The following is a 27357-nucleotide window of genomic DNA, read 5'->3' on the forward strand; positions in this document are numbered from 1 at the left end:
TTTTATTTTTACAGGCCATTTTTAGAAAGCATCCTATATAATAAAAGCGTAATAATATGCTAAGTGTCCGACCGATTGGTTGGCCAGTCGCTATGACACACACTGACCACCAGGGGGCATACACTCTGACTGGTAGGTTAGCTTGCTGCTGGGGTCTGGCCAATCGGGACTGGGCGAGAGGGCTGGACACGCCATGGAGCCCTCCCGCAGACCCTTCCCGGCTGGCCTGCTCCCATGGCCCCGATCGGGACTGGGCAAGACGGCCTGATCAGCTCAATCTCCGGCCAGGCTGAGGGACCCCACCCGTGCACTTATTGTTATACAAAGAAGAAACACATATACAGAATACACAAATTACCAGCGAGGTGGACCCTAGGCCTTCTCTCCACTCTGGGAAACCAGATCAGAAGAGAAACAATGATTCCATCTTAGTAATTGTTTCCATCTACACAGTTTTTTTTAAGCGGCATTTCTACTCCTTTGCTGGTGCTTTTTTCCCCTCTCCAATGTGGGAATCAGGCTTTTCAGTCCAGCTTTGACTTTGCTTGCAATTTCTTGGTCAGAACTCTGGAGAAGTCTAGAAAGAATAATGAAACCTCGATTTACACTAGCCCAGGACTTCAGGTTCTTCATACCGACATGCTCTACAATGGTTTTTGCAAAATAACCATCTCTTCTGTTTTCTTTCATCTTTTTATCTTGACACTTCAAAACAAGATGCCCTGCAGGATGTTCTGCAATGTGAAGCTCTCCATCCTTGCTTCCGGGGCACAGTTCTGCTGCTGCCAAGCTGGCGATGGTGTTCATGGCAGGTTGAGAGTCTCCAGTGGCAGCTTCCAGAATGCAAGACACCAATACACAGGCAGACTTATCTAGTACCATTTCTTGAGTGTGATCTTGCATTTAGCTTAACAAAGCTGGGGAGATGGATTCTAAGAGCTCTCAGCGACGGATCTCTGTTACCTTTTTTACTGTGTGCGTTTCCATTCCCTTTCTGCAGAACTTCAATAATTTCTCATACTGTATATGCAGGATCTTGGGGGCTTAGTAGGACAACAGGACCTTTCTTCCATATTTGTCATTTAATATGTTAGACAGGAACTAATAGTTTCAGATATGATTATCTGCTTCACAATCAAATGCTGCCAGTAAAACCAAATGGGAGTATTGGCCATTAGCCGCCTTTTTAACAGAAGTCTTCATTGTTTTCACAATCACTGTCCTGTCCTTGGGTGTGCCGGTGCATGGCCACTCTGGCACCATTATGTGTGTGTGCCAGGTAGACCACCACTTTACAGATGGCTTCGTGCTGGAAGCCAAGATCAACAGTAATTAATAAAAATGCGAGTAGTTCCTCAGAAGGCTGATTGGGGCTTTTGATGTTCAGAAGGCTGAATATCTGCATTTTATTACCTGCTGCTGACTCAATAGCCAAAGGCAACCCCTCAAATTTGATGATCTCTTTACTGTTTACTAAACATCACCTTTGATATGCCTGTTTGCATTCCTAAAAGGCAAGTGTGTATTCTAGTAAATAAAAAGCAGATGGGTATGGAGATTCAGTGGAGCTTAGTTCCTTGAACTAAGTTCACAACTGGTTTCCCCATAATTTCCAAATTTATATTTCTTGTCTTGTGTATTAATCTGCATGTCAGCCCTTTCTTCAGGTATTTGAACCCAGGCCACGCGGGCCGTGGCTTCACAGCTTCGATCATTTCTGATCTTAGTTTTGGGGGCGCATAGGTAAAAACGTCCAAGAATACTTTATGCACCAATGAGTGCTTAGTCACAGCTTCCTTTTGGGCCATTGGAGTTAGAATCTGTTTCATTTCATCCATGATAAGTTCTAGTGTTTCTGGCTGTTCCTCTAACACTGTCCAGAGTTGGGTGATCTGCTGACCTGTAAAGCTGAAATGTGTTCCCATTGGGCGCTCTGTCATGTTTCTCTGCTCTAAAATGGCTTTGTCATTGTATGGTATTCCACGACGGCTGATGGCTGAGGCTTCCGCGTGTCGGGGCATCTTCCTCACATGGCCTTTAAAACGTCTGATTATCTCCGCATTCTGCGGTTTACCCCCATACATGAGAAATTTCTTAACAATATTTCTGGAATATTTAGCTTTACGTAATTCAACCGAGCCATCTCACAGCCTTTCAAAAGCCTGTTTCCTCTGCTCTTTATCGCCAAACTGAATGTAACATTGCATCACACGAGCTGAATCATTGTTTTTATAAAATCTGTTTTTTTCTTGTGACATCTTTGCACCTTTTTCTGTGAATTTTTGTTTTGCTTTGACTTCCATCATGGCAACTCGCACACGTGTGGCTGCCACAGGACTCACCGCCGCTTTCTCTTTCAACAAATTTTTCTGGAGAGAGTAGAAAGGAGGGGGAGAGACTCAGAGAGAGAAACATTGGTGTAAGAGATTGGTTGCCTCCTGCACATGCCTACTAGGGCTGGGAATTAGTACATGACTCTGCTCGGAATCAAACCCAGGATCCTTCAGTCGGGTGGCAGATGCTCTATCCACTGAGTCAAACTGGCCAAGGCTATTCCTGGGTATCATAAATTTTTTTGTTGCTATGGTAATAAAATTATTTGTTTAGTTTCTCTTTCCGAGACTTCATTATTAGTGTATAAAAATGCCTTGACATAAATTTTAAATGATCTAAAACTACATTTTATAAATGCAAGTTCTTATTTTTAGTAGCATGAAGCTACTTTTTCTATGTCTGCTTTTCATTACTTTAGTGCATATATGGACTTACATTAGGTGGGGTGCCCTGACATGCGGTGTTGAAGTGGAGAAGGGCCCTTGTGTTCACCCCAGAGCCCAGCCATGGTACAGTCTTGCCTCCAGACTAAGTTTGACCCTGAAGAGCCTTGAGACTGTTGGAAACAAGCTTCTGAAAGCTAATTTATTTCTAGTTTTCTGTTCTGCTAGAGGCTAACCTTGTGCGAGAAAGCATTTTGATCTGTAATATCATGGCATAGATGGGAGAAAATAATTAGCACTTAAAGGGAGGAAGTCTATGGTAGTATCAATGAATATTCAGGTGTCTTTGGCGACGTTCACTTCTTTCAGATCTGATTGTTATGCAGGACTCGTATCAATCCTCAATCAACTACACCTGATTCACTGTTCTATGAAATCATTAAGACAAGAATTTATAACTAAAGCAATGGGTTGCCTTTTTCTCTTTTTGAGCTTCTGTTTTCAGTGGGCTGGAAAAGCTTTGCATTCTAATCATTCTCAATGGTGTTCTGAGCAGAGGGTTCAAAGAATGTACAGAATAAAATTATAAAAGTTTTTAGAAATCTGCACTTAATGCGTTTCCATGATGTAAGGATGGAGTTGCCACATTGATGGTTAGCTATTTCCTTTTATGTGTAAACAGACATCTTCCAGAGCAGCCTTTCTCGGTGAGTGTTCATGAGAGATTCAAGCCCAATGCCCTGAGTGATCAGGCCTAATGAATTAATTCCTTGTAATTAATTATTTCTTTTCTATACATGTAGAATAGTACTGGTTATGTACTGTCTTAGACACTGAACTCATTAGATGTCTTGTTGCCTTTTTCTTGATTCAGATTTAACACTTCCCTATGGAACTCTAGGATTCCAAATTTGAAGTTGAGTCTGATGCTTTGGGAAATCTTCATCTAATGAGAATGATATCTGCGGGGACTGTGCTTCTCAACTAATTTTCATTTATTGTTATTTTATTTATATCCGAATTACTTCCCCAAAGGACTTGGGATGTCATTTTTTTCATTGGCTTTTAGGAATTATCTTCTTATGTCAATCTCTCATGATGTGAGTGGCAAAGTAATTATTCTACTTCACTGTCACTGAGTGGCTCTATTTGTTCATTGCAGTGGAGTGTTGGGAGTTGGGGAGCTTTTTCCTGTGGCATTCAAAAAGAGCAAAGTTAAAGAGATAAGGGAATACATGTGAAACCCCATGTAATTTGGATGATGCTTGTTTATAACAAAAAGATCTGTATACCAATATATTTATCCAAGACATATTGCTAAATGAAAATGTATGCCAATATGTGTTTCTTCAATATGATAATTTCTGATATTATTTATTGAACATTAGAACAAACACTTGCCCATAATAGGAATTGATAAATTGATAGACATATTCATGGATGCTTTTTGCTGATATGACTTTTTATATCAAAGTGACTTTTTTTTTCCTGCATTACTCTATACAAAGTTTCTTCCAGATAAAATCTATAGTTTCTTTGTACTTTTATACCTGGAAGACCTTGAGAATGGACTCAAAATATATCAAGAAGAAAAACCTTTTCAGATAAAAACACAATATGGTTGTTGGAACTTTATGTCCATATGGATAGGTTCCCAAGGCATTAGCACTCAGGCTTATATAGCAAATAGGAAAAAAAAGCCTCTTCTATTCACCTGGCTTCTGTTGAACAAATAACTCCTCCCATCATGTCAGGTCTACTTAGGAATGAACTAACTAATGTATCTGTTGGTTCATTGAGTACTATTTACTGTACTTGGATTTAATTATAGATAACTGGTATATTGTAGTTTTGAATGAGGTTTGCTATTTGCTTTCTCCATGCTATGAGAACATCTCAATGCACATGGGTTCAGTTTGACGTGAGCTCTCCGAATTCATTCTCAGATTACTCTGTGTAACCTGTGATGGAAAACACAGTTTCATCCTTGGAGATATACTTCTGGTTCCAAATCAAAATTTTGGTATCAACATTTTTGTGACTTGCTAACAGTATTTTCTAAAATATATAGATATACAGATAGTCTTATAGGTTTTTTAAAAAAATCATTTGATGGCCTGAGTTCTTTTAAAAATATTTCACTTCCATGAAAATCAAATAGTGAATGTAATTTGGATGCAGTTCCTAGGGCTTCTCATTTTTAGATATATATGTAACCCCCCAAAAACTACCATTTGCCTCCTGGAAAAGTTTTCACCTGATCTCTATGAATTTGTCCACTGCACTTTATTAATTGCTTATTTGGTTTTTCATTTGAATAGCTTAGATCTCATGTACACAGTTGATATGTAATGTTTCCTCCATATACAAATACATAGTACTATATAATCCAGTGATTTTTCAACCTGTTTCTTCTCATAGCACATATAAACTAATTATTAAAATTCTGCAGCACATCCCAAAAAATGTATTTTTTGCCAATCTGACACTAAAATAGGTATAATTTTGATTGATTTACAAAAATAATAATAATAGCAGTAATTACTTACTTGTTTTGCTCCAAAGTGACTTTTTAAAAAATCAGATGCCTGTACTTGTATATAAAGATTCTTAGTACCAAGAATGAACCAATCAGATGCAACCTTATTATGCGATGTTACCAATAAGAGGCAGTTCTAGTCCTGGCCTGTTTTGCTCAGTGGTTAGAGTGTCGCCCGAGCACTGGCAGGTTGTGTTTGTTTTTTTAAATATATTTTTATTGATTTCAGAGAGGAAGGGAGAGGGAGAGAGACATAGAAACATCAATGATGCGAGAGAATCACTGATTGGCTGCCTCCTGCATGCCCCCCACAGGGGATTGAGCCCAGGACCCTTCAGTCCTCAGGCCAAGGCTCTATGCACTGAGCCAAACCTGCTAGGCAGCTTGGGAGTTTTAATCCCAGGCAAGGGCACTTACATGGGTTGAGAATTTGCTTCCCGTCCCTGGCCGGGGTGTGTGCAGGAGGCAACCAGTTGATGTGTCTGTCTCACATTGATGTTTCTCTCTCTCTCTCCCCCTCCCTTCCACTCTGAAAAGCAATGAAAAAAAAAAATATCCTCGAGGGCGGCTCTGCGGCTCTGCCTCGGAGGTTTTTGGGTCAAGGGCTGGAGCCGGGGAGGCCCGGGGGCCGGCGTTGGGTGCGAGGGATGCCCACGAGGGTGGTCTTTCCGTGTGACTCACACCCGAGACCTCCTGGTCGGCCTGGGCGGGGTGACGGCGGGTGTGTAGGGCGCGTGGGGGGGCATCTGAAAGATGGGAGCCAGGGCGCTTCCGCGGAGGGAGCGGAGGGGCGCAGGCCCGGAGTCAAATGGGGAGAACCCCGCGGTGGGGTGCGGGGTCCAGATCGCGACTGTCAGCCCGTGCGAGACGTGTTCCCCCCCAACCCCCCCCCCCCCAACCGCAAACACTTTTCTCAAGATTTTTATTTTGAAAGAGCAGAAAGGAGCCTGGTTCCGCCGGTGATGCGTGGGCCCGGCAGAGGACATCACGACGCCAGCGCGGTGCCCGGCCCGCGCGTGGGGCTGCGCCCGGGGTCCTCGGTTCCCACGCCGCGGCCGCCGTTCCCGGCCGGGAGGAGCGGCGGGCAGCCCCGCACCCGCTGGCGCCCCGCCTGTCTCCGGCGAAACCCCCTCTCGCCGGAGGAAATGACGGGAAAACGGGCCGAGGCGACGTTCCACCTTTGTCCTTTCCAGCGTCACGTAGGGGTGGCCATGACGTTGGAATGAGAACATGAAAACTCTCTGTAATGCGTAAGTTGGATTGTCAACGGCGGAAGTGAGTAAAAGCTAACTCTACCCCACTTTAATTTTTTTAAAGATTCTGCCACTTAAAAGAAGAGAAGGATATTGGAGGATCTGTACACCTGCAAGTCATGGTGTTCCATTTAAATGTTCCATTAGAAGTTTTCTGCAGCGCTTATTTTTTTTTAAAAAATCCTCATGTGAGGATTAACAACAACAAAAAGATGCAACTTTATTATATGATCTATACATTCATGGTTCAAAACAGAGCATTTACACAGGATAGCTATTGTTGTGTTGGCTGTTATTTCTTAAAGTTGACAGTCTGTGGGAAAGGTCAGTGCCCCTGACTAAATAGTCAGGTATTGCATGTTTTAAAAATTCTTGTGGGACACCACTTGAAAATAAATGATGTAGCCCTGGCCGGTTTGGCTCAATGGATAGAGCATTGGCCTGCGGACTGAAGGGTCCCAGGTTCGATTCTGGTCAAGGGCACATGCCTGGGCCCCAGGCTTGATCCTCACTGGGGACCTGCAGGAGGCAGCTAAAGAAAATAGATGATTTAATTCCAATCTTACTATTGATTGGTTACATGATTTATAATTGTGAATTTTATGGATTATTTAAATGTCTTCCTGATTTTTTGGTAAGAATTTTTTGTATGCCAGGCAACTGTCAGTAAAGCATTCATTTTAAACAAATGTTTTATTGACTTTAGAGAGAGAGAGGAAGGGAGAGGGGGAGAGAGAGATATAGAAATTTCAATATGAGAAACATTGATTGGATGCCTCCTGCATGCCCCCTACTCAGGATTGAGCCTGCAACCTGGCATGTGCCCTGACCTAGAATCAAACCCTGACCTTGCAAACTCTTGGCGCATGGGATGATGCTAAACCAACTGAGCCACATTGGCTGGGCAAGCATTCATTTTTGTATTACAATTTTTTCATAATTATTCTAGACTTAGTCATACTTATTATAACTCTCAAGAATTATTTCAGGTTAAAATTTCACACTTACTTTGCTATAGAAAATATATATTAAGAAAGCTCACACTTGAATGAGCCTATAACTGCTTTAAAAAAAATTCTCTGTCTGCCAGGGAACTGACTCTGCTTCCAAGCATTTTTGCCCAGGATCTCAGAGACCTGGCATCAAACACTGAGGAGGCACATTATTCAGAATAATGTTTACTATCTTTGTTAGGTACAACTCAGGTTTTTTTCATGGTTGTTTTAATAAAAACTTCAAAACATATAGAAGGACATCCTATTAGTGCCCCTTTGAGAAAACTTTGGAGCATCTGTCATAAAGCAAAGCTTTATTGAGGTATAATTCCATATTATAAAGTCCCCCATTTGAAGTATACAATTCAGTACTTTTAAAATATTCAGAGTTGTGCAACCATCACAATAGCCAATTTTAAAACCTTCCAGCAACCCTCCAGAAAGAAACTCCCCCAAACCTGTTCCTCTTGCTGTCAACCTCTGACTCCTCGCACACCCCGACTCCAGAGCCCGAGTCACCATCCTTTCGGTCTCCATCGATTTGACTCTTCCGGACATTTCCAATAAATGGAGTCATGTAACATGTGGTGCTTGGAGACTGGCTCTTCTCACTTAACATAATGCTCTCAGGGTTCTTCCTGTTGCGTGTCAGCACGTCCATCCTTCTTATTGTTGAACGGCTATGTCACATCGTATCGCTCCATTTATCTGTTGATGGACATTTGGGTTGTTTCCACTTTTTTGGCTGTTATGAATAATGCTGCTCTGAACATTTAGGCTTCTGTATGTCCCTTTATGCATATTCTCTCTCTCTCTCTCTCTCTCTCTCTCTCTCTCTCTCTCTCTCGTGCTAAAAGTGATTATGTCTGGTGATTGTTATTCTTTTTGCTTATCTGTATTTTCTCATCTCTTTACAACAATACGTATTATGTAGCAATAAAAAAATTCCTTTTGCGAGATGCTAACATCTGCCCGCTCCTGAGCACAGCGCCAGCATCCCTTTAAGTGCCCACTCCTCCCTCCCTGCCGCCGGGAAGCAGTGGCAGGAGTAACACTAATAATTTGTGCTACTTATCCTGCATACCCTCGGCTTGTCCTGGGAGCTTTGTCTGAGGCTGGCCGTGTCTGAAGCCAGGGGCAGTAAGGACTGAGGGCTCTTCACCACGTTTCCCTGCAGGCTCGGGTTGCTAAGTGTAACGTTTTTTCCTCCATTTCTTGACCAAGGTCGTGGTCACTGTCCCTCAGAGCATTGGTAGAGGAAGGGTGGGTTAATTCAGCCTAGAGGAAGGGCTTCTGGAGGGCGGAGCTAAGGTGGAAGCAGGAGAACCCTTTAAATACAGGGCCGCATCCTGCTGCCCAGGAGTGCCCCTGGGACCTCCTAGTGTCCGTGAGAAGGAGTGAGGCTGACTGAGGCACTGACTGGGATGATGGAGCCTGAGGAGTACAGAGAGAGAGGTGAGCCACGGGCATCCCAGGCCCTCTTCCCCGCTGCCAGCCGCGAGAGCCGCTGTCGGCTGTGGGTGCTTAGATTTTGGGGTGTCATTTGACTGGGAGTTAGAGTTGGCTGCTGCAATTTTTTTTTCTGCGAAAGGAATGTGGGACCAGAGTTTAAAACTTTTCTCCACCTCTTTCATCCTTCCTCTCATATACGCCTACTCTGCCATGTCATGCTTTTCTTTTCTACTTTCTCACAAAATAGAGGATTTGGATTCCTGCTTCACTAAATGGCAAATGGGGGATTGATTATTCGTATCCTGAAATGGGAAAAAAATTCCCTAAGCATTCTGTAGTCACTGCAAGATCTTTTCCTTCTTAGTATTCATTTTCCTATGTGTGAACTTTTCAGTAGTGTTCTTTCTTTCAGTCATACACTCCGTAAAAGTTCAGTGTGCACCTGCTGTCCATCCACCAAGCCTTGTGTGCCGAGCAAAGCCAAAAGGTTATTGCATGTCCAGGCATCGCTCTCCTGAGTGGGGAAGCAGCTCGTCGCTTATAATTTCTTTCTTTCTAAGTTTCTATATCCTCCTCCCACTATCTGGTTCTGTTGCCTGAGGTTCCTTTGCTGTGAGGTATTGTCCTGTGTCAGATCCAAGTTTTTTTCTCTCCTCCATCCAGGCCAAGTGGCTGTTAGCCGGTAGACGTTAACCTGCACTAGCTTCTATCGCTGCTTTCCGAAGGCACCTTCAGCTGAGAGCAGGTGCTTGTGTGTGAGTGGGACACAAATACGTTTCGTGCTGTCCCTGGACAAGTGGAGGGCTAGGTCCAGGGCTCTCCGGCCTGTGGTGGGGGCCTGCTGCAGGCACGAGAAGGGCACGGGAGCTTTTGCTCACTCACAGTTTTGTCCGAGGCCATCGTAAGAATTTTGCATGAGGTGGTATAGAGGGAAGAGGCTCAGGTTCCCTCTCCTTTTCTCTATTTTATTTTACTTGATTTTTTCCATGGGGAAGAGGAGCTTAAGGAGTACCAAGGAGGAATTCTGTATATCGAGAAAGAGAGATGAATACGCAGACACAGATGGGGAGATGGAGAGAGAGAGTCAGAGAGAGACTCCAACAGGGACACCGCAGGCTGAAACTCCCGCCCGGAGAACTGAACGGGAAGAGAGAATACATAATTTACAGTGGCTTCTGAGTGTTTGACTTGGCTACCTTTCTTCCTATTCATTTGTTCATTCATTTGGTTAAATTTTTTGGGGGGAGGGGCGGGGGGGAGCATCTAAAAAATGTTCTAAGCACAGGAAGGGAGATAAAGTGATTAAGGCAAGATTTCAGGTGAGTGCAGGGTTCTTAGTTGAGGCCTATGGTTGTGCTTTAGGAATTTCATGAACCTCAGAAATTATAGACCAAATTTTGCATGTGTGTCAGCCTATAGTTTTCATCCTATTCTTAAAGAAGTTTACGGCTCTAAAACACATGAGGAATTATTGATCCATTGGGAGTGGTGGACAGATAGATTTTTCCCCTTTCATCAGAGCCCGGAATGGGAACTTGCCATGTGTGCTAACAAAGCGTGTGGTCTGTGTGCGTGTGTGAGTGCATGTGTGAGTGTGTGTGTAACAGTATTTGGATAGAAAGAGCCACAGAGTTTCTGCTGAACCTGTAAGGCCATGCATTAACACAGCGGTTCTCAACCTGTGGGTCGCGACCCCTTTGGCGGTCAAACGACCCTTTCACAGGGGTCGCCTAAGACTATCCTACATATCAGATATTTACATGATGATTCATAACAGTAGCAACATTACAGTTATGAAGTAGCAACGAAAATAATTTTATGGTTGCGGGTCACAACATGAGGAACTGTATTTAAAGGGCCAGAAGGTTGAGAACCACTGCATTAACAGATGCTCTGTTGTTGGGAGAAAGGTGGGAGAGATGATCAAGGCTGACACAGACCAGGGAAGGGGAGGAAAAGGAAAGGGTGTACACTGACCCTGGAGTTTTATGCTTTGGAGATTGTCCCTGTTGGTCATTTGTCCACTCACACATTGCCTCCATCATTCGTTCACTCCCCCACGCGTTTTGTTCTTTTGAAGACAAGGCCTCTGCTGGGCATCCGGTCCCCCTAACCCCCATGAGCCCATCTCCCTTTCACCACGTTTCTTAGCCCAGACACGAGGGGCACAGCACACCTGGGCCAGGCCCAGCCAGGGAACATGAGGCTGGTTCCTCTGCCTCCCTTGCAGGAAAGGAGATGGTGGATTACATCTGCCAGTACCTGAGCAGCGTGCGGGAGCGGCGGGTGACCCCAGATGTGCGGCCCGGCTACCTGCGAGCCCAGCTGCCCGAGAGCGCGCCCGAGGACCCCGACAGCTGGGACAGCATCTTTGGGGACATCGAGCGAGTCATCATGCCTGGGGTGAGATGCAGTCACAGGAGTGACTCTGGACTTTGGGGAATAGAAGGGTGGGCGGGAGGCATGAGAAAGGCCTGGGATGACCCTTCAGCCACTCGGCCGACATTCAAACCCAACTTCTGGGCACGTGGAGGGCCAGGACTTCGACTGAAATTTGGTTTCTGATGCCAGGGGCGCTGTAGTGTCGGGTGGGGAGCGAGAGAGAATAAGGACTATGCCCAGGGCCTCGTCGGACAGAAGTTTGGCGATCCAGTGGGTGGGGGGAAGTGAGGAGCAAGGACGCCTGTGGCCAGCAGGATGGAGAGGGGGCTGGGGTGGTCCCTGAAGCACAGCCGCAGGACCAGGGGCTCCCACAGAATTCTGGGACATGAGACAGAGCAAGAAGGAGGCTGAGAACACAGCCCCTGAGGGCTGGGCACCTGGGGGGCTGAATGAGCCCCGTCAGCCCCTTCTTTCTCCTCCATGAGGTGAAGCCACCTCCTTCCTGATCAGGCGGAGGCCTTGTGATTGAGCTGCTTTTCGGGAGTAACCAGGGGCTTTCCCCCAATCGCCCCCACTCCTAGAGACAAAGGGCACGACCTGGGGGCAGCCAGGAGCCAGGGCGCAGACAGAAGCTGGATGCTGCCAGGGCTGGGGCTGGAGCCGAGGCTCGGGGTCCTGGGATCTGGGCCCTGGCGATGCCCCTGCCGCCAGGAGTGAGGAGCTGAGGAAGGCATTCCCGCTAAAAGTGCATGAGTCTTCCTCCCCTGGAAGGGCTGCCTTTTACAGGCCAGGCACTGTACCAGCCGCACTGCAGGCCAGCTTGTTTTGTCCGACGGTGACCCTATGATCCCTGCTTTACACGTGAGTAAACTGAGGCACAGAGTTCATTGTCTTCCCAAAGCTGCAGAGTTTGTGCCTGGAAAACCCAGGACTTTAACCTGGGCCAGTCTTACTCCCAAGGCTCTGCTGTTTCTCCTACGCAGACGTGGAAGTCTCTGCTGGTGAGTGACTGAGAGCCTTAGGCTGTGCCGTGCCCACAGGTGCCCTCCGTCAGCTGTGCCCACACACGGCTGTCCCGCTCCCTCCCCCGCGTGGGGCCTTGGAGCTCTGACCAGCACGTGCCCAGCAGCTCTTCCTGAGGCCAAATCGACTGGGGACCTGCTCCCATCAGCCCTGAAGAGCTGTGGACTCAGGCGTGAGGGAAATGTGCCTGGAGGCAGGGGTGAGAAGCTACTCACACTCAGACAGCGATGGCCAGTTTGCACCAAGCCACATACCCATCTCTCTGACCAGTCAGCCTAGTTCAGAAGCATATTTTGAAAATTTTTATATCAAGAAAACTTTTACTAAGGAGGCTAGCTCCCCGATAAGATTATCTCATGGATTTGATTCTGTAAAATGTCATCTGCTGCGGGGCCAACTGTAAGCTGGTAGTGCCGTGAAAGCAACTGTCAGAAGAGGCGGAAATGAGCTGATTCATTCGATTGAGAAATTCCAGCGGTTGCTGGGAGTGCGGTCAAAGAGGCTCACTTCTGGACTGAGAGATCTGTGTGTTTTGATAAGCGTCCCTCTGGCTTATCTCACGGTGTGTATCTCACCAGAACACCCAATTGCCTCTTGATAGGATCAGGAGGATGGAGCCCTCCTCTGCGTTTCCAAAATAATGTCGTTAAGCACGTCAGTAACGAGGCCCAATCTCTCATCTCATCTCACAGGCTGCACAGCCTCTCAGAGTTGGCCTGAAAGCTGTTGGCCCTCCGCTTTCTCGTTTTGGTCAGCACCTCACTGACAACGGGGCTAATTTTTCTCTCCCGGCCACCTCCGCGATGCAAAGAGAAGAAAAAAACAACAATCATTTAGCTTTAGTTCCAATCCTGATTAGAAAATCTCGTCTACTCTTGATGAGGGGAGAGCAGCAGCAGGGAGAGGGCAGGATGCCATCCTGCTTAGGCGTCTGGGCCCTGGAGTCAGACAGCGCTGGGTGTTTGGGCTCTGCTGTCTGCCCCTCTGAGGGGTGTGTGATCCCAGGGACGCTGCCTCTCTCTGCCAGCCCCAGTTCTCACCTGTAAAACAGGGATCATGGCAGAACCTACCTCCTAGGGGTGCTGTGAGAATTGAATACGGTAAGTCATGGAGAATGGGAGATGCTGTTGTTACCTATGATGCCTTCCGCCTGGTGAAATGCAGAGGAAGAGGTATGATCACCCAAGAGTCAAGTCAGGATAAGGGATGTGCCCATCACCAGGTGATCACCATACACATCTGCGCTTTACGTTTGACACATTTCCTCCAGGCTGGTTTATACAGCAGCCCCAGGAGACAGGATTCAGTTTTTGATGAGAAACTGAGGTTGAGAAAGGCGCAGGGGGAGATCCTGGTTTTATGGGGTCTGAATCCCCTACAAATTTTAAGATCCCCTTTAAGAAAATGAAATTAAGGCTGGATCTCAAAAGAGAATCATACAAAGATGGGACCTTGGAGGGTAAGTTCAGTAGCTTCACAATAGACAAGGTGACACAGCTGGTTAGGGGCAGAGGCAGGACTGAAACCTGTGCCTTTGAATTTAAGCCTGAGGCTCCTTCTACCATACACGCTGTCCAGGGCACTGTCCTTGCTCTTGAGGGATAACAGGAATTTGTGCCCCCTAAATAACTCGATGCTACACCAAGATGTCATCGAATGAGCTCTCAGAAGAGTGTAACAACTAGAAAGAGAGTGTCCCATGGGCTGAGGGAAGGGATCAAAGGGACCGGGGAGTTGGGCAAGCATTTGTGAGGAAATGAGTATGTAGTTGCTTTCTAAGAATTGACAGATTTCAGAGGGTCGTGTCTGTGTGCATAGTACCTTCCTGTGAGGGCAAACAGGATTGCTCAAAGACAAGATTGAAGAGATAAACAGGGTGGGTTTGCAGAGAAGTGAGATGAAGCCAGATTAGATCATCAGTGAGGCCAGTGAGCCCCTGAGGATGCTTCAGGGACCTGTTCTACTTGGCTCCTCCTTGGATTCAGCTTAGCTGATGGTGGGCACAGGGGTTAGCCTGGAGGCAGGGGTCCCATGCCTTTGGGCTTCCACTTCTCCTTCCCTCTTCTCTCCTCTCTCCATCCTCACTGGGAAGCTAAGGACAGATTTGAATCCATTCACCCCGCAGGAGATGCTTGCCCGGAGAGCTCAGTGATCCATAACACAAAGACTGCTTTTCACGAAACTGGATGAGACAAGCAACCGACTGTTCCCAACAGTCTCCCCTTCTTTTTATGACTGGGCAGGGGTGGCGGGGGAGATAAGCATTGGAGACTACTGTGAACATTACCCAGAATCCCCCACTCTAATTACTATAGCAGTTTCCATTTCACATATTCCCTTCTGGTCTTCGCATCTGTGCAAATGCTCCACTGAAGAGCTAGCTGAGAGGATGAGCAATGTGGGCGGCAAGGACACCATGATTATGTCTTATTTTTATGGAGCCGTGTCACTTAGTCGGCTGTCTTGAAAATGTCAGCCCATCTCCAGACGGGGTGCTTCCCCTTGCCAGGGAAGGTCTCTGGAGGAGGACGGCCTCCTACACATGCCTCCGTGTCACCTGTGTACCTGCTCTGCCTCCAGGTGGTACATTGGCAGAGCCCCCATATGCACGCCTACTATCCAGCTCTCACCTCTTGGCCATCACTGCTGGGCGACATGCTGGCTGATGCCATCAACTGCTTGGGATTCACCTGGGTGAGTAGCAGCGGCTGTACCTATGACCAGTGGCCATGGGGATGCAGCAGGAAGTGACATCCGGGGGCACATGTATTTGGTCCTGGTCTCTGAATAGGGTTCCAACTTAAATATTAACCATGGTTATATTCTTTGGACTTAAACTTTACATAAATGATCTCAACTTGTCCTGTCTAATTCTATGGAATCGTGAGTATTGGCCCCATTTTGTGAATGAAGAAAGTGAGGCTTAACTACCTTATCTCCCCATGATCACACAGCTCAGAGAGAAAAGAGGAGATTTGGACTGAGGTCTGGTTATTGCCACCATTTGTGACCCTAACTAAGCACTTTGGTGCCTGTAGGTACAACTTCATCTGTGCTCTTGTCTTTGAGGCCCTAAGACTTCCCTTAATAACCCTTTAAGCACCAATCAGCTTTAAATTATGCCAGAATACTCTTAGAATAGCTTTATATTTTAAACCTGAACTCTTATAGGATGTGTGTGTGTGTGTGTGTGTGTTGGGGGCCGGGGTGGGGGGGGGGGGCTTGAGAGGGGAAGATAGATGCTATCATTTCCAGGAAGGAGTGCTTGCTTTCTTAGTCCTAAAACTTCCTACTGGCCTATAGAATGCCTCTCAGCTGGGTAATTAAGGGACTTGGGAGCCCAATGGAGGCAACCATTTCTAGGGCTTGGAGTCCCAAGAGAATCCACCTCATCGAGGGTGGCAAGAATCCAAAGCCCCACATTCTTTTCCCCTTTTGGTTTGATAGAGGGTGGGGTGGCGCTGGGGCACAGGGCCTCGCCTTGATCCCTTCTCCAGGGATACTGTCACAGCCAGGGGGAATACTAGGGCAGAGACACATGTATTTCTGGGGCTGGTGGGCCCATCTTGGTGCCCTGGGGCTAACCAGATGAGGCTCTCACTTTCCCGATTTCAGGCTTCCAGCCCTGCGTGCACAGAGCTGGAGATGAACGTCATGGACTGGCTGGCGAAAATGCTGGGACTCCCAGAGCACTTCCTGCACCACCACCCTGGCAGCCACGGGGGAGGCGTCTTGCAGGTGCCTCTATTGTCAAAGCTCCCCCTAGCCTGGGGGATAAGTAGTGGGGGATAAGCCAAACCCTTGCCTGGGCAATTCTCCTGTTCGTCAGGAGTCTCCACATGTCACGCACACTGCCACCATCACCATCACCATTACCATCATCACTGTCATGGTTGACACCGTCATCACCAACACCATCACTGGCATAGCTACCCCCCCCTGCTTAGCCGCCCCCTCCCCCCATTGCTGCCACTCCCTTCTCCACTTCCACTTAGTCCACACGGCTGCTTCCACCATCTCCACTCTATCTCTTTTCCTTGAAAAAGATGAAAGGTCAACGCATCATCACAGTTCCTGTCTTACTGGATTCAGGTTTCTTAGTTTACAATCTGACAACTCCCCTCCTTTGTCCCACTTCACACCATATGTTAATGGGAAAAGAGAAGCAAGTAGAGGTTCTTCCCATCCCTCCTAAGTCCAGGAGGCCCTTGGCAGTGAGAAATTAACAGCGCACATCAGTTCATCTAGTCCTACAACCCTATCTTTTGTATATCTATCAAATGATGGTTCTTCAAATATATATAATATCTATCTATCTATCTATCTATCTATCTATCTATCTATGTATATTATATATATTTGATAGCAGGGAGCTATCAGCAGCGGGTCTTCCAGAAGCAAAGACATTGAAGACTGAGTGGATGAATGAGGAGAAACCATAAGGATAACGTTTCTCAATTTCCAAGCATAAAGATATTTTGACCATTTTTTATTATTTATTTTGAATTTTACTGCACCATGATGAGAAAATATAGCCTCTAAAACCTCTTATTTTATTTTTTTAATTATCACCCGAGGATATTTTTCCATTGACTTTTTTCTTGGGGAGGGGGGAGTGGAAGGGATGGGGAGAGACACACAGAGAGAAACATCAACGTGAGAGAGATACATCGATTTGAGCCTGCATCTGAGGTACGCGCCCTTGACCAAAATCGAACACAGGGCCCTTTGGTCGGCGGGCTGATGCTCTGTCCACTGAGCCAAACTGGCCAGGACGCGAGTGCTTTCTTTTAAGCATGTTTTACAAGAGGAACAAACGTATCTAGAACCAAACTTGTATCTATCAGAAGCTAAACATTCTCTTTTTGGTGTCTGTGGCCTCTCTGATAAAGATGCTGGTTTTAGGTGAAAATGAGCTTTCATTACTTCTCTGGAAAGTTAGAGAGAGGTGTCCCAGGGTTGCTTAGGGTGCTGTGAATGGAGAATGCAGAATAGGTCTGTGAGCTTAGGCAGGAGCTGTGTGCTCTTTTGAGGAATAGCTATCACACACACACACACACACACACACACACACACACACACACACACCCTGTGAAGAGCCTGGGGAATTTGGAAGAGAACACAGGGAGTGGCTGCCACTGGTAATCCTTCTTCCACTACAGAGCACAGTCAGTGAGTCCACCTTGATTGCCTTGCTGGCGGCAAGAAAGAACAAAATTCTGGAAATGAAAGCGTCTGAGCCCGGGGCAGACGAGTCCTCCCTGAATGCGAGGCTCATTGCCTACGCCTCTGACCAGGTGAGTTGCCCACCACAGGCCATACCTTCAGGCCATTGCTTGGCTTCCGGAGTCTTGGCCCTGGAGTCATTTTCTTCCAGATATGAGTGTACTGGGGCTCAGGGGAGCGCAGGCCTGTGAGATTGTCTCCAGGAACCGCAGGGACAGACAAGTGTTGAATGTTATGTGGGACTCCCTTACTCTGGCTTCAGCAGTTTTCGGGGAGTGCTCCTCCCAGGATGACTCTGCTAACAGGTTTCCGTGGTCCCGCCAGGCTCACTCCTCAGTGGAAAAGGCTGGTTTGATTTCTCTTGTGAAGATGAAGTTTCTGCCCGTGGACAGCAACTTCTCACTCCGAGGGGAAGCTCTTCAGAAAGCCATCGAGGAGGACAAGGAGCGGGGCCTGGTGCCTGTCTTTGTAAGTCAGAATGTGCTCTGAGCTTAGGATGATAGACGTGGAGGTGAGGAAGGAATTATGGCAGGATGCAGGTAAGTAACAGGCTGCAAACAAAAGCAGAAAGGCCCTCGAATGCAATGTTTTATAATTTCTGAGTTGCTATTCATTTGTGTGTTAGAAAATAAATTTGGGAGGTTCATAACCAGCATTAAAAAAAGAAATGGAATAGAAAAATCTCAAAGTGCATTCCTGTAGCCAGAGTATGTATTGTTTGGTGAAACTTTTATTTCAAACACACATGTATATAGGTACTAGGTTACCATATAAAATGCATTTCGTTTTTTAAAAAGATGTTGCTATTGATTTTTAGAGAGGAAAGGAGAGAGATAGAGAGATAGAAACACCAAAGATGACAGAGAATCCTCGATCAGCTGCCTCCTACATGCCCCCTACTGGGGATCGAGCCTGAAATCTGGGCATGTGCCCCGACTGGGAATTGGAACTGTGACCTCTCAATTTTCATGGGCTGATGCTCAACCTCTGAGCCACATCGACTGGGGTAAGATGCATTTCTTACTGTGGGTCACAGTAAAATATAGTGTGAGATACCCACTCTCTAGTGAAATGGTGGGGTAGATAATATCTGTGGTTAAATTTTCTTTCAAGCCAAATGTGTCCCAAGAGCCCACTTTCCCACATTAACTTCCTGTGTTTGCCTCCAGGTCTGTGCAACCCTGGGAACCACTGGGGTCTGTGCCTTTGACTGCCTATCAGAGCTGGGCCCCATATGTAAGTCTGCCCTGTCCGGCTGGGAAGCCAAGTAATGAATTCTAGAATGTTCCCTAGAGCAAGAACCTGAAAGGAACTCTGTGGAGTTATCTTGCCCCTCCATGATCACTGCAGAGAGTGTAGGAAGAGCCACCACAGGTGACAAATGTGTCCTCCCAGGCAGCCAGGCCACTGCTTCCCCAGAGGTGTGACCAGGGGTGAGAGCTGCTCTCCCTTGCGTCCTGTCCTAGGAGGTGACAGTGTGAGCCTCAGGCTTCTCACCCTCTCACTTCGTGTCCAGAAATCGGCTTACTGCAGGCTGCACCCCAAAGCACGGGGAGAATGAGGACAGTGAAATGTCTTCTGGTCTCGGCTAAGAAAATGAGAAGTGGAGGGTAGGGGAAACCATGGAGGGAGATCACGACAGAAAAAACCCCCAAATGTGATTGTTTAAATCTCTGAACAAGAAACCAGCTAGGATGAGGGGCATCCCTCTCTAATGCGTGTATTAGACGCATTAACATTGCTCTCCGGGCCAGTGGCAAGTTGGGGTCTGTGTCAGAAAGCTCTAGGATGAGGCCAACAGGTGTGGACCCCCGGCCAGGGAGGGGAACAGGCCAGGGTGGGGCTCTGAAGGCTCTCCCTGCAGGAGGTGGTGGGGCCTCATTCCAGCCCACTCCTCACATGGAGGCTCCCTCTCATCTCCACGGGCCTTGACGTCCCAGGAAGCCAGAGCAGGCCGGCCTATCCAGCTCTTTTCTTGTAGCCCACCAGCCAGCTGGGCCAGACAAGAGATGCCTTTTAGCTGGCTGGTGGCAACCCCCACTCCCACCCCAGGCCCCCCTCCCAGCCAGGTGACGTTTGCCCCTTCAGGTGCCAGGGAAGGGCTGTGGCTCCACATCGATGCTGCCTACGCGGGCACTGCCTTCCTGTGCCCCGAGTTCCGGGGGTTCCTGCAGGGCATCGAGTATGCCGACTCCTTCACCTTTAACCCTTCCAAGTGGATGATGGTGCACTTTGACTGCACCGGGTTCTGGTGAGTGTGGCAGCCGAGCCCCCAGCCCCCGGGAAAGCCTTGCTTCCCCTGGAGAGGCCTCTGCCACTGATGCCCTCGGGGAACCCACAGGGTCAAGAACAAGTACAAGCTGCAGCAGACCTTCAGCGTGAACCCCGTCTACCTCAGGCATGCCAACTCGGGCGCGGCCACCGACTTCATGGTGAGTGGCCAGGAGCGAGCGGGGGAGGGGACGGGGGTTCTGAAATGGAAGCTGTCTGCACGTGACCCCCAGGGTCTCCTGTATGTCAGCTCTGGTCAGAGAGTGGCCCATGGGGAGTCCACCCTATAATACTGCTGCTGTAGCCCTGTGCCCGGCATGAAACCCAGGACACTTTAAAAACCCTGAACATGAGACCAACTTTTGAGGCAGTCTGTACCTTTCCTAAGTACCTGTGGCCCTTTTAAAATTTTTATTTATTTATTTATTTATGTTTTAACGTTTTTGTGGCCCTTTAAAAAAATGTTTTTTAAAAAATTATTCCGAGAAATATCTCCTTACCAAGAACGGAGCCATTCTCTTCTTCCTCTGTCCTGGACAATCTTTCCTGCCTGCCACCCAGCAGCAGGGCAGGGTGCAGAATTTCCTGGAGTAGGGAAAGGGGCCCCTTGCTTAAGTCACTTTTATGTTTTTGTCCCCAAGGAGGCGCTGTGGAAGGCTCCACCTTGGGGCGGGTCAGGGACATCCTTCCTGAGTTTCTAGATGCTTCTAAACATTCCCGGTGCTTTCACTGGCTGCATCTCAGTCTTTCCAACCTGCCCACATTGCCAGCCTGTGTGATCTCTTGGGGAAACAGGTTCTTCAGATTTAACACCCCAGTTTGAAGACAGTCCTTCTTGTAATTGTAGGGCAAACAAATAAGTTGCTTGTCATGTCCAAGGGGAGGCGGCAGTGGCTTGGGGAAACTTAGTGGGCCTTGATTTCCTTATATGTTCACATTCAGTATTATTTTGTATTAGTTTCAGGCATGCAGCATAGTGGTTAGATAATCATATACTTTACAAAGTGGTGCCCCCAATGTTTCCAGTACCCACCCGGCACCATGCATAGTTTTTACAATATTATTGACTGTATTTTCTATGCTGTACCTCACAGCCCCATGACTATTCTGTAATTGACAATTTGTACTTCTTTTTTTAAAAAAATATATTTCATTGATTTTTTTACAGAGAGGGAGGGAGAGGGATAGACAGTTAGAAACATCCATCAGCTGCCTCCTGCACACTCTCCACTGGGGATGTGCCCACAACCAAGGTACATGCCCTTGACCCGAATAGAACCTGGGACCCTCCAGTCCGCAGGCCGACGCTCTATCCACTGAGCCAAACTGGTTAGGGCCAATTTGTACTTCTTAATCCCTTTGCCTCTTTCACCCCTCCCCTGTCTCCCTACCCCCTGGCCACCACCAGCCTGTTCTCTGCATCTATGAGTCTGGAACCTTACTGTTTCTACTTCTACATCTAGAAAGTGCTGCTTTGTACCGTTTCTTCTCTCACCTCTAATCCCATGGATTTAATTTTCAAGTCTACAAAGAAACTCCTGGAAAACTAAAGCTGCTATTTGCTGTGACCTGGGGGTCTTCCCTACTGCTCTGACCTATGCCCCAAGCTCCTTTTCACCCAGGTGGCTGCAGCTTTAAATAGAAGCCCACAGCATCCTGGGAGAGAAGACTTAGGGGCTTCATTCCTGGGGACCTGGAGCCACCTAAACTCAGGCCACGGTTCTCTGACATCAGGGATGTACCATGTCCCTCCCTAATAGTGAATGGGGGCAGGCAGGCATGGTCTTGCAGAGGAGACCTGCAAGATGGTGAAGTACACAGAGGAGGTTTGGGAATGCCTCAAATTAAAGAAGAGCATGTCACCCTTTGTAAGCCCAAACGATAATATCAGCAGGAGCCACCCCGCTGGGTCAGCATGGGTTGGTTTTAGAATAGTGACAAGAGGAATAACTGGGTATATATAGACAGAGTGTGAAGAAATAAAAATTAAAATAATCTCTGCCTCTCCTTTAATTTGCTGGTGAAATAAAGTAGCGAATTTATAAGCATCTGGAAAGCAATTTTTTTTTTTTTTTAGAGAAGGCCCCTAGCATCCCTTCGTTTTCCTCCCAGAGTGTCCGTTCAACTGTTAGATTCTAACAAGTGGTGGAGGGGACGTCTGCCTTGTTAACAGGGATTTTGCTCTGTGTCTGCGTTTTGATGCCCTCTGCTGGTAAACGCAAGTTTCCAAGCTGGTGCTCACTGCGAGCGCTTTGCCTGGAAATCATAGGCTTAGTATTTGATGTGGGAGAAATACTGTCTCAGCCAATAACTGTGCCTGGGTCAGGAAGTTGGGGTAAAGAATGAAGGTGAGTATGTTTTTGAGGATTTGGCAGTCCTGTGGATGAGTACGTAAATATTCAATTGCGTCAATATTTACTTTCAGTTAACAGAAACTGTGTAGAATCTTCCTGACCTTTGAAGAGGTGGTCCCTAGAAGCCACATTACCATCAGAATAACTGGAAATGTTTCCCACACCCTTTGCTCTGTTTTCAGATCTGAGAAATTGGTGAGATAATGCATGGAAACATTTCAAATCTCTGGTGCTGGCAACCTTGAACTTTAAGCTCGGTTGAATTTAGTCACCAGGAAAAAAAGGTCAATGTTAGTCTAACAGAGGCTGACACGCAGATGCTCATTTGAAATCTGAAAGCTGGAGTGATGCCCCCTGAGGGCACAGGAAAAAGTTAGCATGAGAAAGTGAAATGAAATGATGACCATCTCCTGGGCTAGGCAGAAATACTACCGTGATTTGCGGCTCACATTTTAATTGTGTCAGTAGCCCAAACTGGCTGTCAACTTCCTGTGAAGCTCTTTACACCCTTTTTGAACCACTTCCTCGGGGTGCTGTTCCTTTTCTGCCTCACAAGCAACCAGTAGGTGGCACTGGCCGAGGTCGCAGCCCGGTGGGGCAGAGCTCAGGAGACACCAGGTCTGCGGGGCTCCGGCCTCTGAGCTCTTGACCGCTGTACTTTACAGTTTGGGGGGGGGGGGGCGGGGGTAGGGAGTAGAAATAGAACTTTATTTTCTGCTGTTCAAGGAACTGAGGTTCCCTTCGGGAAAACACAAACATATTGCCCTCCCTTACCTTGAGTTTCAGCCTGGATGAAATGTTTAAAGGTGCACTTAAACGTAAAGTGTCTTCTCCTTGGTTCAGGGTCATGGACTTGGTTTCCACTTGTCCTGCTCTTGGACAAGGACTTATTGGTCACCTTCACCAGTGACTTCATCACATGACAGGGCAGCTTTTGGGTAACTTGCCTTGGCTGCTGCTTAGCAACTGCTTCAGAGATCTGGTGATACCGACCATCCCTGGAGGGCTGGGCAGCCAAGGATGCTAAGGCCCAGGAGTGCGTGAGGGGGCGGTGTCCTGTCTCTAACCTGGCGTTGTGTTCCTCTGTTTTAGCACTGGCAGATCCCCCTGAGCCGGCGGTTTCGCTCCATTAAGCTCTGGTTTGTGATTCGGTCCTTCGGGGTGAAGAATCTGCAAGCGCACGTCAGACATGTGTGTAATCGTTTGTGGGAGGCCTGTGGGCTGAGCTGCGTTTGCTGTGTGTCCCAGTGGGGAGGAAGGCTGGGCTCAGGTGTCTGGGGCTGTTCTCGGGCTCCTGGGAGTTGACTATTCAGGGTGGCCCTCTCTGTGTTAGCTAGAGGAACGCTGAGCAGAGCATGACACATAAAACAGCTAGAAAATATTTAGCAGGGTGCTTCCCTGAGAGAGCCTGAGGACCTGAACATGAAGAGATCTTGGAGACTGTTTTAAAGAGACCGTGCAGTGGAGAGAGACAAGGGTTCTGGATGAGGCTTGGAGAAACTCGTTTCATCCTAGTCAAAGACATGATTAGCTGAATCCCTTGCCTTCCCTTGAAACAGAGTAGCAGGTGTGAGAACCAGGTGACAGCAATTACTTAGCAAATGTTTGAGACGATTGGACACTTGGAGAAATTTTAAGAAATGAAAGAAGACAAGTACTGTTCTTGTTTAGTTAACAACATAGGAAATAACAGAAAAAAAATTGAAATTACCAAATTTCAGTGGAAGATCTATATGATACAAAGCTTAATTTTTTTTATTATGGTAAAACATACATAAAAAATGTTACAATTTTAACCATGTTTAAGTCTACAGTGAAGGGGCATTAAGTGAAATAACAATGTGTGCAACCGTCACTAGTATCAATTTCCAGAAATTTTTCATCTCCAGCAGAAACTGTATCGCCTAACCAGGTACACAGCCTCTCCGCAGTGTACGTGGAGATGATGTGTCAAACACGTTCTTTGTGGAATATCGGGGAAAAGGGGATGCAAGGGCATGTGAGGCGGGAAGGTTTGGGAGGCGAAGATGGTGCCTTTAGTGCAGTAGAAACAACCTGCCACCCTCACGAGGCATTGGCTGGGAACGCAGGGCCTGGGCTGGGTGTTGGCCCTCACTTGCCCCCTTGGCGGGTCAAGAAGCTGTGAAGCCAGGATATGAGGCTAAGATTGTCTTGATCACAAAATACATGCCTTCTGGTTCTGGGGTGAGTTGAAAGAAGGCCCTGAGACATGAGTCTGGAGGTAGATGTGAAACGACAAGAAACAGGGAGCCGTCGGAGGGTGCCCAGCTTGGAATAGGAGCAAAATCAGAGAAGAAAATGTGGCGGAAGCCATTCGGATCTCAGTGGTTCGAAGGTCCTGGCTTAAACCCACACAGCCGTGTGGAAGTGAATGCACGCTTGGCCCTTGCCTGACTATTCATCTCAGCTCTCTCTCTGTTTACAATTCTAGGGGACTGAAATGGCTAAGTATTTTGAATCTCTGGTCAGAAAGGACCCTTTCTTTGAAATTCCTGCCAAGAGGCACCTTGGCCTGGTGGTTTTTCGTCTAAAGGTAATGTCCTCGTCCGTGGCTATGCATGAAGCTATTCGGTGAATGCTTAGCATGTTGGAAACTGTAAATGCTGGGCTTTTGGGGATGCTTACAGGGGATGTGGTACAGACTCCACTTCTCTTTATCCTTCAAACAGGGTCCTAACTGTCTCACGGAGAGTGTGTTGAAGGAAATAGCTAAAGCTGGCCAAATCTTCCTCATCCCGGCGACCGTCCAGGACAAGCTGATCATCCGCTTCACCGTGACCTCCCAGTTCACCACCAGGGATGACATCCTAAGAGACTGGAATCTCATTCGCGACGCCGCCACTCTCATCCTGAGTCAGCACTGTACCTCCCAGCCGAGCCCTCAGGCCAGGGGTCTCATCCCCCAAACCAGGGGCCCCAGAGCCCTGAGCTGTGGAGGGGCCCTTCAGTCCGTCGGCGGGGCGGAGGATGACCTAGCCCAGGCCCGAAGGATCGCCAAGCAGCCTCAGCGTGTGGGGGCCGGTCTTGGGAGGGAAGAAGGCTGCCCCCTAGAAACCCTGCTAGACCCACCTGATGACTGCTTTTCCGAAGAGGCCCCAGCAGAGGCCAAGCGCAAGCTGTCCTCCTTCCTGATCAATTACTTGTCCGTGCGGAACAAGAGGAAGGCCGTGCGTTCGCTCAGTTGCAACAGCGTGCCTGTGAGTGCTCAGAAGCCACTGTCCTCAGAGGGCCCCGTGAAGGATGGGGGCTCCTCCACAGTCAACATCCTCTCTAGGTTTCCCGAAGAGGTGATGATGCTGAAGAAAAGTGCCTTCAAAAAACTCATCAAGTTCTACAGCGTCCCCAGCTTCCCTGAATGCAGCTTGCAGTGTGGGCTGCAGCTGCCCTGCTGTCCCCTGCAGGCGACGGTCTAGACCAGGGTTCCAGCGGAGTCGACCAGTGTTTCAGGGAGGCTCCGAGCTCCTCGGAATTGTACGCTGAATTTGTGTGCTTACGTGAATGTGCATTTTTATAGGGGGAAAGCTCATAATTTTTTTTCAGATTCTCCTAGAGGTTTTATGGCTCATAAAAGGGTACAAATGGCGAGTTGAAGCCAGCATGGCCCAGAAGGTTCTAGCAGTTTGGTCAGAGAAAAAGGGCCCAGGGTGGTGTACGGACAGGAAGCTTCTGTGGTTTAGCTTGTGATATGAAATGTAACGTAGAAATAAACCGTGCTTGTCTATGAAAAATAAAAAAGCATATCCTGTGTGATTTAATTGATGACTGAAACATTGGTTAATTAACCAGCGCATATCCTGGAGCCTAAATGCATGTACTTTTGGATTCTGCTTTAAAATTTTTTTTAAAAAAATTGATTTCAGAGAGGAAAGGAGAGGGAGAGAGAGATAGAAACATGAATGGTGAGAGAGAATCATTGATCAGCTGCTTCCTGCACTGGGGATCGAGCCCGCCACCGGAGCTGTGCCCTGACCGTGACCTCTTGGTTCATAGGTCAGTGCTCAACCACTGAGCCAGCCGGGTGGATTCTGCTTTTAGAGGGTACTGAAGATTTGGGTTTGACTGTGAAAAAGTGAGTCTGGAGGAGCCCTCGGTTTGAGGAAAGCAGGCACGGTGGCTCACAGTTTATAAAGGAGGACACGGAGGCTCCAGGCCACTCGGCTTGTACGTGGCCACGCCCAGAGCTCTCGTCTTCAGGAAGCTCATGCTGTTTCCTCTGTACTGTGCTGTTCAAGGATGTACTTGCGGAGGCTCTCAGTCCAGTGGGCCATCTGGTCCTTCCATACATTTAAATTTTCTTCCTCTAGGGATTGGCCCAGTTTTCTGGACCCTGTAGTCAAATAAAAGCTGTGTTCAGTGGCAGCTTGCTCAGAGTTAGTTCACAGCCCCAAAAATTAGTTTCTTCCCATCTCAGAGGGCACTTTTTTAGGGAATGGCTCTGAAACTGGTTATATTAGCAATGTCCAAGGCAAACAAAGCTGAACACCAGTTAAAGTGGCAAGAACAGATTTTAATCAGTCATTTTATTCAGTAATAATTACTATTGCAATAGGAAAAGAGTTTAGCAGGAACTGGACTCAACTTTGACTTGTCTAGATGTCACTGGGTATTTTAAAGGGAGAAAGAGGGCGTAGGGAGGGGGACAGGTGGGGACTCAGTAGAGTCAGGGAAGGGAAAAACTGCAAGAAGCCAGAAGGGGGGTTGGTCCATGTGAAAGCCACCTGGGTTTGCTCCCTGCTGCTTACTGAAGCTAGGCTCCTCCCCTCCCACAGAGGCTGGGAAAGAGGGCCCATCTTCAGGTGTTGGATAGGAAATACAGTCAATTCTTCTGGCATCCTTGCGTTTTTGCAGGCAGGTACTTTAAGGGGGCTCAGGTCATCCTAGGACGGTGGCCTTACCTGCCAGAAACTTAGTGTTTGTTCACCTCTTTATAGGACAAGGTTGAGGCCATGTCCACAGGGGGGCGGCGAGGAGCCTGGCATGGAATTTGGTCAAGGAGAGAATCTTTGTCAAGAGCTTGGGGGCAGGGGGGTGGGGGGTGGGGGTGGGGGTGGAGCGGGGGGAGCTTAATGTTTCATGATCTCTGTTCCCTATCAGTGGTCCCCGAACTTTGCTGCATACTGGAAT

General features: G+C 47.6%; 1 protein-coding gene and 1 pseudogene across 3 annotated transcripts; one reads left to right on the forward strand and one right to left on the reverse strand.

Moving 5' to 3' along the window:
* Positions 1–459: 459 nt before the first annotated feature.
* LOC308518866 (pumilio homolog 3-like) lies at positions 460–8165 on the reverse strand (annotated as a pseudogene). Its single transcript has 3 exons — positions 7976–8165; positions 1704–2143; positions 460–1300 (listed from the first exon to the last, which is right to left on the reverse strand). The product of its transcript is annotated as a pumilio homolog 3-like (transcript).
* A 763-nt stretch (positions 8166–8928) lies between these two features.
* On the forward strand, positions 8929–25956 carry HDC (histidine decarboxylase; the record flags this gene model as incomplete). Of its 2 annotated transcripts, XM_081102281.1 has the most annotated exons (12): positions 8929–8959; positions 11187–11359; positions 14942–15055; positions 15977–16099; positions 17524–17658; positions 17912–18055; positions 18757–18823; positions 19676–19838; positions 19929–20019; positions 23305–23403; positions 24665–24766; positions 24903–25956. In XM_081102281.1, 12 exons carry the CDS (start codon positions 8929–8931, stop codon positions 25644–25646), a joined length of 1986 nt encoding a protein of 661 aa, XP_080958407.1. In that variant the 3' UTR covers positions 25647–25956. The 2 variants fall into 2 exon arrangements, with proteins under 2 accessions (XP_080958407.1, XP_080958408.1); XM_081102282.1 differs by lacking the exon at positions 23305–23403.
* Positions 25957–27357: the final 1401 nt, after the last annotated feature.

Source organism: Myotis nattereri (assembly GCF_964212035.1).
Source record: "Myotis nattereri genome assembly, chromosome: 1".
NCBI classification, from domain to species: domain Eukaryota; kingdom Metazoa; phylum Chordata; class Mammalia; order Chiroptera; family Vespertilionidae; genus Myotis; species Myotis nattereri.